The sequence below is a fragment of the Aptenodytes patagonicus genome, chromosome 10 (assembly GCF_965638725.1).
Source record: "Aptenodytes patagonicus chromosome 10, bAptPat1.pri.cur, whole genome shotgun sequence".
Taxonomy (NCBI): domain Eukaryota; kingdom Metazoa; phylum Chordata; class Aves; order Sphenisciformes; family Spheniscidae; genus Aptenodytes; species Aptenodytes patagonicus.
The window spans coordinates 5,411,300-5,425,096 of record NC_134958.1 but is presented as its reverse complement, the minus strand read 5'-3'; the positions used below and the strand labels follow the sequence as shown (position 1 = coordinate 5,425,096).

General features: G+C 41.1%; 1 protein-coding gene across 2 annotated transcripts in view; it reads left to right on the top strand.

Moving 5' to 3' along the window:
* IL16 (interleukin 16) overlaps positions 1-13,797 on the top strand; it is a 46,889-nt gene that overhangs the window by 13,072 nt on the left and 20,020 nt on the right. Inside the window, exons 3-5 of one of the 2 annotated variants that reach the window (XM_076347898.1) lie at positions 1,477-1,888; positions 11,275-11,411; positions 12,130-12,262. In XM_076347898.1, the coding sequence (XP_076204013.1) occupies positions 1,477-1,888; positions 11,275-11,411; positions 12,130-12,262 (682 nt within the window). Of the gene's footprint in view, positions 1-1,476; positions 1,889-11,274; positions 11,412-12,129; positions 12,263-13,797 lie in introns of those variants that run through there. The other variant, XM_076347899.1, reaches the window with a different exon arrangement.

Genomic DNA, 13,797 nt, shown 5'->3' with positions numbered 1-13,797 from the left:
GCTCCTTTAGACAGGTACTAAATGGCATAGTGTTTATCATCTGTTTTTGTTTTTCCTTGTCATTTGTATGAGAGAGGAAAAAAAAGAAAAATAATCCTGCAGATTTATTATAAGGCTGGCTTGGATTTATTATATGAATATGGCTTGGTGAGAACTCGCAGGCCTGTGTTTATTGTTGTGGTTGTAAGGAGCCTTTAGAAAATCTGCCGCCTTTTATTTCTATGTCACCACTGGCATCTCAAGTACAAAGTGCATACGTACCTACCTAATTCTGCAGAGAAGCAGTGAAAAAAACCCAAAACACACACAACAACCCAGTTTAGAGCACAATGTACAAACTTTTTCTCTCAATAGTATACTCGAGAAGTGCTTTTCAAATTACATTGATTTTCAATTTTGTGTATAATACCTATAGCATCTTTGATTTATGCAAATCCTTTAGTTTCAATAGGTATTTTCTCTAGAATGGCAGCATACAGTATCAGTTAGGTACTGTGAAGAGAAAAGTTTGTGTAATAAATATGATAATAAAAATTAAGTGAGAAGGTCAAAGTAATTCATTTAGACTTCCTCCTGTTGAATTTTCAGCACTGACACATACCTACCAAAATATTTCTAGAAAACTTTTTCTGAGAGAACAAGGAAACAGTTTAACAAAAGCTCCCCTTTTTTATCGTAACATGCTCATTACCTTACTCATTTTACAAAAGCTCCAACTTTTGCCACATTTTGATTGTATAGCATTTCTTCCATTTTCTCTTAATTTTGTATGCTGAATCATACGCTGAAACAAACCATTTCTGTAATGGGACACTTTTTGATTAATGTATTGGAGCTGTATTCCTTTGTAGAGTTCAATCCCTAATCAGATATTCACATCTTAAGTGCTTCACTGGATCTCTCTGTTACTGTTAAATGCACGGTCTTAAGTGAGTTCTGGTCTGCAAAGGTAGGAGTTTTATAGCAGCCTGACATTCCTTACTCTCTCATGGCTAAGATCTACTTTTGCTAAACCACTTAAATCAGGCGGAGAACTTATCCTCGACAATTTGATTAAGCTTCTTTGAATTATAGTGGTTTCATGAATCAAACTTCAGAAGGAGCTTCCGCTTTCCAAATAATGTTAGGAGGATAGAATAATGCTTTTAAAGTATCTTCCTTTTCAATTTGGGATTTCAACATGCAAATTCAGCAGAAGCCCAAAGGAAGCAGCACAATGGAAGCATCAAAAACATTTATTAAAAGCACTCCATTGTGCTTGGGGAGCATGGGAAGAGAATGAAAAGGTGAAGAAGAATTTAGTAGAGCACTGCACAGAAACAGAATTAGCAAGTCATGAGATATCACGTGGCTGTTAGCAGACTGAAAGGCTCTGTTGATTCGATTTATTCATTAGGGCTTTTCAGTAGTGTAGGTTATTAAGTGGGAGAAAGTGGGGTATATTACAACTTACTTTTTATATTTCCTTTCCTGGAGGATATTTAGCACCAGAGAAGCAAAGAAAGTTATTGAAAGTATCATGCCGCATAAATGGGAGAACGACAGGAAAAAGAGCAGCACCACCAGCTCTCTGAAGATGGATCGAAAGAGCAACGCTGGGAACAGGAAGCCCAGAAAGTTTCGCTCCATTTCAAGATCACTTATACTTTGCAATGCCAAAAACAGTGACGATGGGTCAAGTCCTGATGAGAAATGCCCTGATCCCTTTGAGATCTCTACCAGTTGGGGTCAAGAGGATTTTGACTGCTGTCCTAGAACACAACTGCCATGCACATCAGAGACAGAAGACAGCCTACCTAATGCTCCGCGTGTGATCACCAGCATGGTCCAGTCCAAAGCTGCAGCAAATGAGAACTGCAACAACATGAGAAGAAAGTTACTCACCAAGGTAGGCAACTCGGTGCAGTGTATTGTAATGTTTCCCATTGCAGTAGTTCCTAAATGGATTAATTCATATTTCTTGGGAACACAGGACTCCACTTGGCTTTTTCAGAGCCTATGAGCCTGCAGTGTTCCTGCTCTATAGAAACAGCATGAAAATGTACTAGCTTCCCTGCTGTGCTGTTGCACTCTGCTGATTGACATTCTGCTGAAATCGGTGATTGCTAGGCCATTCTCAGTGTGTTCAGATTAGCACAGCTGGTGCTTTCTACCTGCAATATAGTATTCAGCTCAAAATATTAAACTGTCACTATAGTAAAGTGCATTTGTAAAGTGTGATACCATGAGATCTCACAAGCTATGCAAGTATGAATTAAATTAATACTGTGAAAGGCACAGGAGATTCAGCAGCCAGATGTTCTTTCTCTCTGATTCAGGAAGGAGGTAGTGATAGCTCTAAAACCACCAGAGATGTCACTTTTTCCTAGAGATGTAAAACTCTTAACAGCCTCATATTACAACATTATTCTTTAATCAAGGAGTAACTATGTTAACCCTAACAATCTGAACAATTTTTCAGTCTGAGCAATATATTTTAGATGCCTTTAGAAAGTTTCTTTTCAGTGACTTATCGTAATTTTTCCACTTTCTCTCTACCTGTTGGTGTGATGTGTAAAAGACACCTCACTGCAAGTATGACATGTCTTTTAATACAGTTTGTGTCCTCCTGGCACCTCCCTCATTATATGCCTTTTACCTGTGCAAATAGTGGCTTATGCGAAAGAACTATTCTTTCACCTAAAATATTTCTTTCTTCTATATTCTATTTTATTTTACATACCTTCAATAGAAATTGGCTAAAACTAGACCTCTACGTCTAAACACACAGTGGCACAGTGGTACTGAAAATCAGAATCTCCCCTTACTCCTTGAGTTTCTTGCTAATGACCAGAGCATGCAGCCCAGTATTGCAAAGACTACAGCAGGACAGAGTTCTGGATGTGAGGTGTTTCAGCCCCTGGCAAAGTCCCAGGATGAGGACAAAAACAAGCCAACTTTCTATTACACTCTGACAGAAAACATAAATAGGTGACACTGACCCAAGTCCCAAAATACGCTCAGTCACTTGCAAAACCATACCACCTCCTCCCTTTTGGAAACAGTCCATATGTACTCTGCCGATTTCCTTCTGTGAGTGAAGAAGGACTCCCTCTCTGAACTCCCCCCTTTTCTCTTTTAACAAAGCTGAAGCACTGTCTTAGGTGTGTGTCAAGCTGCCACAGCCTACTTGCTTGCATACCTCCAAAATATGCAGGGCTCCAATAACTGCTGTGATCCATACCCATATGAAACTACTCAGTATCTTATTGCAGACTGTAAGTTTAGATCATTTGCTTTTATAGCTGGCAAGCAGCTCAAATAGGGATCTGGGGATCAGAGTAAGTCTCATAACTAATGCCATTGCACAGATAAAATGTAACTGCTGAGGGTATAAATCCACTCTTAGGCTGGAGTGTTAGTGTCACTGAACAGGATGGGTCAGGAGCCTGGATGGATGGTGACATAAATTAGTCAGCAACCCAGTCCCTTACAGCAACGTTTGGGTTGCTTAGTGCCATTGTAGACGATGGGTACATTAAATTCCCTCTCCAGAGCTCTCATAGCAATATAAACCTCTTCAGATGCTCCTTGCTAATCTTCCATACCTTTCAGAGTCATGGATCAGTGAGCGATTCTAAAAAGTCTTATCTCAGCATGCTAAATAGGATGAACTTTGATAACAGCTACACTGACCTTATCCTGTACTACTGCTGCTGAGGCTTTGCCCTATATTATGAAAGCAGTGATCTCTATCTTCCATATGGCACAAGCCTGTCAGAACAATCTTCCTGTACCACGTGTCTTAGAGAGCTTAAGCTTAAAACCTCTCTCTTTAAGAAAGGAGTCACATTTTTCAAGTCCCAGCATAACACTCACTCTCTCCATCTCCATGTGACACTTCAGAAATTCATGACGTATGACTCAGAGCTGAAGGATCATTGTCTTTGTTCAAGAAAATTGATTCCATTCTTTCTGTGGTGTTGCTGAGGATATTCCACTATTCTTCTTTCCAGTGCCTGCAGCCCTAAGCATGACTCCGAAGGTGCTAATAACTCCCACAGAACTGAACAACTTAATTTTTGCTGTCACATTGGAAGGAGAGAAGAATGTTTAAAAGTCCTGCATGATTTAATGCTCCCTGTGCATTTCTTCTCCAGGGCTAAGGGGGAAACTGGAACATCAGTATTGCAAATAGTAGTTCCTCTCTTCTGTTCAAAAACTTAAGTATCTCTCTGAGCCATACTCTGCTGATAGCATGGGATTCACTATTGCATAAACCATGTGCAAATCAAACAGTGTTTCAGGACTTCTGCATATCTATTAGAGGCACATTTTCCTGATTCCAAAATCTTTAGGATCCCAAAGAGTCCTATGTCCCATTACTAACAGTCTGAGAAACTAGGTGCTACTTACAACAAAGAAATGAGAGGTAAGAGGAGGATTTTTGAAGAGAGGGCATCTATGCACCATGACATCAATTTCTTTCACTTCAGTCTTCAGCAGAAAGTGTTACTGTAGCCATTGAGGGAAGCACTGCAGCATGAGCACAACCTATATTAGATTCCAGAGAATCCCCACAGAAACGCTTTGTTCTTATTGCACTACCTGTAGAAAAGACTTTGAGCTGGAACTCGGATCTTATTATACACCAGAGAATTTCAGAAGGCTGAAATTCTGATGATACCAGGTTTTGTTCATTCTTTTCAACAAAATATGCACAGGTTTTGGTGCCAATAGTCCTACACTGATTGGGGTGGGACTGCAAATTGATGTCACTGCTCCTCTATCATCTGACTCATAGCGCAGTGCTAGCACATGTGTGTGAAGGGACCACAACCTTGTATCTTGGGTAAATTTGGCTCTTGTGAGGAGTATTGCAAAGGTTGGCCCACAGGTACCAAAAAGTGACTTGTACCTGTGCAGATATTTTTGGTTTTAACCAGAGCATCCATAGTCTTACACCATAGCATTTACACCACTAGTGCACCAAAAGGGCAGAGGATGGACACTATTTAACTGTGATGGTGCCTACCACTTTTGCTGGGATGGTATGTGGGCAGTACCAGATGATAGGGGTTTCAGTTCATAACTACATCTTCTAGGCAACTTCTTTCCAACGGTACGTGGCATGGTGGCACACTCAAGATGTAAAGCTGCAGGGACTGACCTTTCATCTGTACAGAAGTTATAACAGGTGGAAGGAAATAAGGTTGAGACAAGACTTGAATAGGAGCCCATCAACAACTATTCAGCGGTTCATTACCTTCAGGGTGAAAACCTCAGTCAGTGCTACGTTCATGTGAACTATGCAGTTACCTCAGACATTTGGATGACCAGATGGTCATTCACGTCCTACTGAGACATGACCACTATATGTCACATAGGGCCCTGTGTAACAGTCCTGAGTGGTTATGTCCTTCTTTGACCTCAGCCTACCCTACTGCCACAGATATCTCACTTCCCTGCTGGAGTCCTATTTCCAGTCATTTTTTGTCACGGAAAAGCTGCTGCCATGACATACAGAGAATGGAAGAAAACAGGAGATAATCTGGGAAAAGGGAAACGGAGAGGGAAGAGAGAATGTGGAATTACAAAGACAGGAAAAGAGGAAACAGTTGACCATGGAATACTTTAAAGCAAGTGAAGCGAGGGGAGGAGAAAGCAACAGTCAGGAGCAGTGAAGGAATCACATCTGCAGCAAAGTGCATCACCTAACTACTCCCCACCTCCTATCAAATGCCACATTCTTCCTTCTTTTGTTCTCTGTCCCCTCAGCATGTTTTGTGCATTGCAACAGCAGCTTCATTCATCTACATGTTGCTTAGCAGAAAGGCAAGTAGAGATGTTTCCACTAAGGACTATCACTTCATAAACTTCACAGCCATCTCTCTCCTTCTGCCTGGCTGATTGTACAGGAAAGCAGCAGAAGCAAATAATATATCACCATGCACACCCAGGCAAAGAAAAGCTGTATCAAAATCTTACAGCACATAACTTATGCTTTGTGAGATAGTACCCGGGAAAGAATGTCTCAGTCTGATCCATTAATGTCTACATCCTCTTCAAATTATCTCCTTTCATTATATATTCATATATAGAACAGCCTTTTAATTAATTTGGTTTCTGTGTTCCAATATTCACTCATATTGACTATTGCTCATTGCGTCTAGAGCACCCAGGATTACCTGGGTGTCATCTGTCCAGCCAGCTCCTGGACCACTTAGCTTCCAAGATGAGGCGCGCTTAGTCTGGGATGGACAGAGCTGGAAAGCCAGCTTGTCAGTGTATAAACAAGCAGACCTTTATAGTTTGCTTCTCACAAAATCAGCAATTTTCAGGTAGCCTGAAAGGAAAAGAAAACAAAAAATTATAAGCAGTGTCTGATACCTTGTGCACTGACACAGCAAACACTGTGGAAGATGGCCTTGCCTGCTCATGTCATTACAAAGTCTGAAACCATGTCAGTTGTAGGAAGAACGGACAGGACTAGATAACATCAGCTCCTATTCTTCAGAGAACAGCAGTCTCTGCTGAGTTTGAGAGCTGCTTCAAGAAGCACTCCATTACCTCTTCCCTGCACCACCAAGACTCTGGGAAGCACCGAGAGTTACCAGCCAGAGGGGCTGGTAGCAGGGTTGAAATAGCACTTAGAATAAACTATAACAGGGAAGGGCTGACTCTTTATGCAAACATTGGATCCAAGTTGATCTGACCGCATGGTTCCACTCAGTTCTAGAAAATTCTCTATCCTTGCTTCCTTTGGTCCCCGACCCTCTACTTGAAGGAGGAAAAAAGCAAAAGGTCATTTTTCTCCCTTGGTCATCACCAGAATATATTTTTATTAACTCGCCTTTATGCAAACACCAGTTAGCTGGCCCTTTGGTACCAGGACAAGCGTTACGGCAACAGACTGTAATGTCTTAAACATGAGCCTATGGGCAGGATGGAAAAACAAAGCCAGGAGAGGAGACCACATTTATTTAGACATTTATGTGTCCTCCTCCCTTTTCCTACTTGTTCTCTTTTTTTGCTTTCCCGGCCTTCTTGCTTTTGTGACATCAGGGCCATGTTATCCCCAGAGCAAGTTGGGAAAGAGGCTGTTGTATTAAGACAGTGTGTGCTGCAAAATGTGGGCCAGGGCACAGGCTCCCAGAAAAACATACCAAAGGCCAGATGATGAGTGGAAAGATCCGTCTGTAACATCTGATGTGCTGAATTGTCTATCTAGGGCAGAACCTGAATCCCATGCCCTGCTTCTTGCATCATCCAAAGGCTTTCTAGCTTCTGCCATTTTATTAATTGCAAAGGGAATATGCTGCTGGGAAAATGAATTACATCTACTATAAATATTTTGAAAAGACCAAGGCATTGGCTAGAGTACGTCAGAATCGGTAGAGTCACGTCAGTTTATGCCAGAGAGACTCTGGCCCTTTCTTTGTTAGAACTGATGCAGAAAAAAATACTTCTTGAAGAAAATCCCCAAAGACACTGTATTCTCTTAATCTTCCACTTGGAAATCCCAGCCATTTCACAGTCAGGAGGCCAGAAAAGCTAAATATTTAAACTCATTATTGTACTGTTGTTAGATATTTTTTTTGTTTTATTTTTTTGCTCTTTTTAAAACAACAGTCAATCAGCTAATTGTCATACGCTTGGTTAACTGAGTCAAAGACCTTACTTGAACTAGCCTTGTATAATACTTCATTTCAGACAATCTAACTACTGTGTCTTACGTTAAGAGTGCACAAAAGTTTTTCAGTTTTCCGCAGATGCCATGGTTACCCTTATTTCTAAACAACATCTGGAATTAGATGTTTTGAGAGGGGACTCTGGGCTAGAAATGTCTAATGAGAGCATGAAGGAAAAAGAAATCTTTTAAATGGCAGATAGAAAAACACCCTCAGAAGCTTTGCATTTCGCATGACAAAAAAAGGGAAGCAGGAGGAGAGAGTTGGCCTGGATGTGCAAATTACTTTTCCAGAACTAAACACATGAAAAATTAATCTACTCTCACCTGTGACAAAAATGCATTCAAGAAGGCTCTTGAACTCCACCTTTGATTTTTATCTTTCAGCCAAGCAGATTCAGTTTAAAGACAAATTTTGCTTATAATGCAAAGTCCCACAGACTTTCTTCATTTTGTTTTCACAGAGATGAGTGGCTATTATAACGCAGATAGAAGTTTCTCCAGAGTCTTGAAGTGCTCAGCGGCAAAGCCCCTTATAAGCAGAGACATTTTATTCACTGGCAGCAAATATGCATTTAAACATATGTTCTAATAATGAGTAGGCAAGGTTGACCTAGAATCCACCTGCCCACACACCAAACCTGCCAACCTTATTTTAGCAAATTTGCAGCATTCACTACATTCAGAGCTATAAATCACCTTTCAAAATGAGCAGGACACTTTAAAAAGGAGGAGGATGCAAAATAAAAACTGTCTTTACTCTTGGAACAAGCAGCAGTTTTTCTATGCATAAAATAATAAGTGAGACAGGAAATAAAAGATATTAAAGAACAAAACCCAAAGCAAGTTGACAGCTGGCACATGAATTGGTCAAATGTTTATTTTTCTAAAGAACAGCTTTTATTAATTTTCTGTCGTGTTGCAATAACTTGGATGTGAATATAGTGATCTATATCCAGGGCCCAAAAAAGTGCAGATTCTGACAACATACAGATATTTGCGATGTGTCCCTACAGCCCAATAAAACCTTTTTTTTTTTTTTTAAGTAATTCACGTAAATGAATTGCATAAACAATTGTCACACAGAGCTTATTTGAAATGTAGCCCAACTTGGTAAGATGACTACAGATTCAAACAAACATTCTTCACAAGATTTTTCTGCAGTGTACAATGGATTTAACCTCTACTTACCTTCTGACTAAGTGCATGCAACTTACTGCTCTTAGAAAGAATATTCATATCAGTTTTTATTTGGTGTCATTTCACGTGTCTGTCCCAATACAACCCAGAAGTTCCAGCCTGGCATGTGTCCCGTTGTACAAAATACAATGTCTTCCCCAAAGGACTTACACGATGCTGCAACGAAAAACCTCGGAGCCAAACCCACTGCACTCTGATGTCCTGTGAAACTGATGAGAGCCAAATGACTTTTGGACAATTAATTATGAAGATTTTTATAAACACCATGAATGCAGCAGCTGTACACTGTGAACAAGTTATAGGCAGGGCATAAGCATGACTGTGCTCTTAACAGAGATGAGTTGGGGACAGTCTGAAAAGGCCCACCATTAAGTTAAAATCAAGGACAAAATGAAGCGTGGAGAACAGCTATGCAAAGTTCTCTGTGTGTGTGCCTGATCAGTAGCTGTGAGAGGATATATAGATATTTCAAGGGAGCAGTACACAAGAGTAAGGATTCCTAAGAGGAGAAGTTGGCAAGCCCAAACAAATTCTGACTACAGAAAAAAAGGAAAACAACTTTTTTTAAAACACTGACTCTATAATACAATTGTTCTTTCACAACAACCCCAATCCATGATCAGCTGAGGTCTCAGAATACTTAGCCAACCAAATTCTAATCTTTATTTTGTTACCATGCCGAAGACTTCAAAGCACTGCCATAAGAAAAAAAAGAACATAATGTAGTCCTGATTTCAAGCATGTATTTCCCAAGATATTTACCTTTGGTGAAAAGCAAATATAGAAGCTCCAAAACTAATACTAGAGTTCAAACAAACTGGTTTAAAATAGAATTCTCTCCATGCTTATACACTTACCTGTTACTCACTAGAAGCACTCTTCATGAACAAAAGAGGCTTCGTAAAATTCAGACACTCCTCATTAATGGCAGACAATCTGGAATGCAAGCAAACCCACAGAGTTAACAAGTCAGTCAATACAAGTATAGCCCTTATGCATTACCTACTGAATTCAGCCTGCAGTGAGCCTAGAGCTCAAAGTTAAATACTTAATTCATTCACAGCCTTAGATTTACTCTGGCAGGTCTCAGAATGGGAGCCAGGCTTCAACAGTCAGCCTGGAAGATAATGACCTTTATTGACATTGCTGTAAAGTTGAAGTTTGTGTTTGCTGTAAGTCAGGTATGATGTGATCCCTATTGATTTGTGGTGAAAGGGCATAATGATTCTAAAACTCAGGGCTGGATGAACTTTGCTTAGGGCAGAAATGAAGCCCTACTGGTGGTGAAGAAGGTGGTTACACAGCTTTCCTTGTGCTGTCAAAGGACTACAGATTACTGGAAATAGTTCATGCCACTCTGACTAGGGGACCCAGGAGCAATACAGACAGTTGACCACTGCTATATTTTGTGGGCTGTCCTAACATATGAAATTTGCCTCCCCTTCAGAAATCTATACCTCAGTCATACAAATCTCTCGGGAACAAGCCTGGATCCAGGATACACTGAGAGCCCTCTTCACTATGTGGAGTATGGAGAGGCTGGCGAGGGCAGAGGAGGTGGGTTCAGCTGGGAGCAGAACAAGTGAATACTTGAATTAGGAGATTTACTAAGCAAATGGAAAAGAAATTATGTGCTAACTTTTTCCAGCTTTCCTTGTCTCTGTAGAATTTTTAAGTGTTCACGCATTTGTGCTGCAGGAGTATATTTGCTAGACAAATGTGTTGTCCTTCATGTGCTTAGTCAATCCATTCTTTGCTTTACTTACTCGTATGACTTAAGATGCTTTCTTTCTGTATGGCCATATGTTAATGATTCATAACTGTGTTAAAAATGTGCTTACACGTAGTCCTCCAGATGCAACCTTAACAAGTCTGGAGCGGACAGAGAATCTTCCACTGTTGCAGTCCTCTCTGGTCCCCTGCCCCCACTTAACAAGTCAGCAGCAGGGGTGGAGCTTCTAGTGTTTTGTATACACTTATTTTCCATTCAGACCTCTTCTGTTTTCCAGAGTATTTCCTTTTCTGGCATATGTTTATTTTCCTCCCTGTCTTTTCGTGTAATAGTTAGCATAGGCAAAATTTATCCAGTTACTATGAAAAGTCTATTATCTGTTGTCTTCCCCTCTGTGCAAAGGGGCACTCTATTCTAATACACTTCCCTCTTGTAGCCAGAAGCCACTGAAGTCCTAAGGAAAACAACTTCTTTTAAACACTGACTCTATAATACAATTACTCTTTCACAACTGCACAGTGTTAAAGGCCTGCTCCTGTTCTACTTGGAGGCAACCTGGTTCTAAGAACAGGAACATTTTCTGCATTTCTTAAAAAGGCTCAAGATAACTGTAAGTAACTTTTAACATCCTTGGTACATTTTCTTTCATGCAACCTTTCATCTTCTGAATCAGGACAGCTGCATCTGCAGGCTGTGTACAACCACAGGGAACAGCAGCTCAGGGATCAAGCTCTCTAGGAGTCTGAACTGTGCATCTCTCTGGAAAGGGTTCACAGGGAGCCACGTGCCTGCCGGTGGCACAGCAAACAGGTACAGTACATGTGAAGTCAGCAAGCTTATTAAGGAGCCATTCGCATGGATTTTGCGTGACCAGCTTTGGTGACGAGCTACGCCTTGAAGCTCAGTTTCAGAGAAAGGCCGTGAAGTTTGGGAATCATTTGTTACAATGTTTCCCGTTGGAGACACAAGTCCAGATTCTAGAAAAAGAAAAAACCTGTGACCACTCAGGGATCTAATGCTTCTCAATTACACTAAGAAATAAAACCTGGAAGAATGAAAGATTGTACATAACATTAAGTTTTCAAATGGTGTTTTCCTTGTTGCCCTATTAAAGGGCAACGTTGGATGTCAGCAGCCTAGCAAGGCCACTGGGAAGCAATATGAGCCAAAGTTCCTGAAAGGGAGTGAAGTGTATAGTCTCCGATCAACTTGCAAATGCAAGACGGTGAGAGGGGAGGAATATTTTGCCTGGCTTGGGCTGTTCTATGCTGTCATTTTAGCCTGGATGTAAGCTATGTGTGGAAAGGCAGCCACTGATCACCAGGACTGAGCAGAAGAGAGCAGCAACAGGAAAAAATCCTAGCAGGGGATGGGGTGTATCACACATCAAGACATCTCATGGCAGCTCTGTTCAAGGCAAAGGGAGGGTTGCAGCTGACTCCTCAATTAGTGAGACATGTAGCACAACAGTGCCATATTGTTCTTTGTAAAACGATACGCAAACATGTTCCTTTTTTCTTTTTCTAAGGGATGGTTGTCTGAGCCCAAGGGATGAACTGTTAACACTAAATGGACAATCACTTAAAGATCTGTCCAGCAAGGAGGCTGATTCTCTCATTCACCCAACAACACGGCTGGTGAACATCATGATGGCTGGCAAAGTAAGTATGAAAGTTGTGGTCCCCTCCCACAACTGTGGGGTGATTTGACATTTACTTGAGACAGAAGGGCAATTTGTGCATCAGACATTTGAAGAACATGGTTTTTCTCTTCCTGACAAAACCCCAAGCCTCTTGTGGTCAGACTCTGGTGACTTTCAGCATAGCTTTTTCCCAGATAAACAGAGGCTATGGGGAGGCCGAGGCCCTGGGAAATTCTAGCAAAGGCTCTACAACCCCTCCTTTTAGAAACACATAGCTTGCCAATGTTAATTTTCCATTTGGAAGTTGAGCAAAGGCAGAGGTGGATTTAAGGGAAGATCCATGAATCCAGAAGCCAGAGAGCAGGCCCTGTACTGAAGTAGTTTTGTGGATCTACGATCTCTAGCTAGAAAATTCCCATGGTGAATATTACTAGAGTCTGCTACAGAGAGAGGGGAACAGGAGGCAGCATTAACAGGTCAGCAACCCTGCATTATCACCAAACCTTTCAGTGGAAAACCCTTTTGATCTTTCTTTCACAGAAGCCATTTCATTGGATTAGACACATTTAATTTCAGGCTTCTTATCCTCTCATCGCCACCCCAAACTGGATGGCACCAAAGGCTTTTCACCTGCAAATTCTGGAGGAAAGTTGAGGATGATGACCGGACAGAGCTAGTCCCCTACCACACATTTACCACTTTGAAGACAACAGAGCTCAGCCAGAGATTTGTTGCAGGCTTCAGATCTTGATATTCATGGAAAAAAGGCACTTTCTGCTTGCTATCTGCAAATGGGTCAAACATAAAGCTCTGATATAATCCTAGACTGAGAAAACACCCCTGACTGGAGCTGCTATCAGGTCTGAGTGTGCCTCTTTCTAGGACGGCAGTGAACTGTCTCACTCAGATGTCTGCTGAATTCTGCCAAGATTTTTGTTTATTTTCTCTCCTTTAAATGCCTAAGTATCCAGAGATGAACTATATTAAACTTTTGTAGCATAGTACCACCCAAGAGACAGCCAGGTGAACTGTGCCTTTAAAGACAACCCCGCACCAAATTAATTAAGGGTTAATAGCAAAGGCTTTTCAAGCTAGCTAACTTGGTAAGAGAAACACTGCAAAATCATTTTCAAAATGCCTCTTTAAGGATCTTCTCTGCATTTCTTATTCTGAAAAGTTCCCAAGGGCAACGGGACTGGAAAGCCCTAGTAGGATTTTGCTACTTGGCAATGCCTCCACCTGCTGTCGAAGAGGAAAATTATCATTCATTACTTCTTGAGGTATCTCCAAACAGCACTACTGAAGTCAGGCTCCTGAAAGAAAGTGTTTGTCTTGGTTGGCTCCAGACAGATTAGGACGTATAGATCCTGCTCTAATGCTGCTCTTGTGGCCTTCTTAGCCCCTGCAGAACATCGCTGAACAAAATCCTTTTATATTTGAAGGTTTACTATATTTCAATCAGTTTCCATATGCTGTCTGTATTTAGTAGTGTTCTTCCTTTAACTGTGGTTTCCTCAGGATCAATGGCATTCCCCATGTCACAGCAGAAGCAGG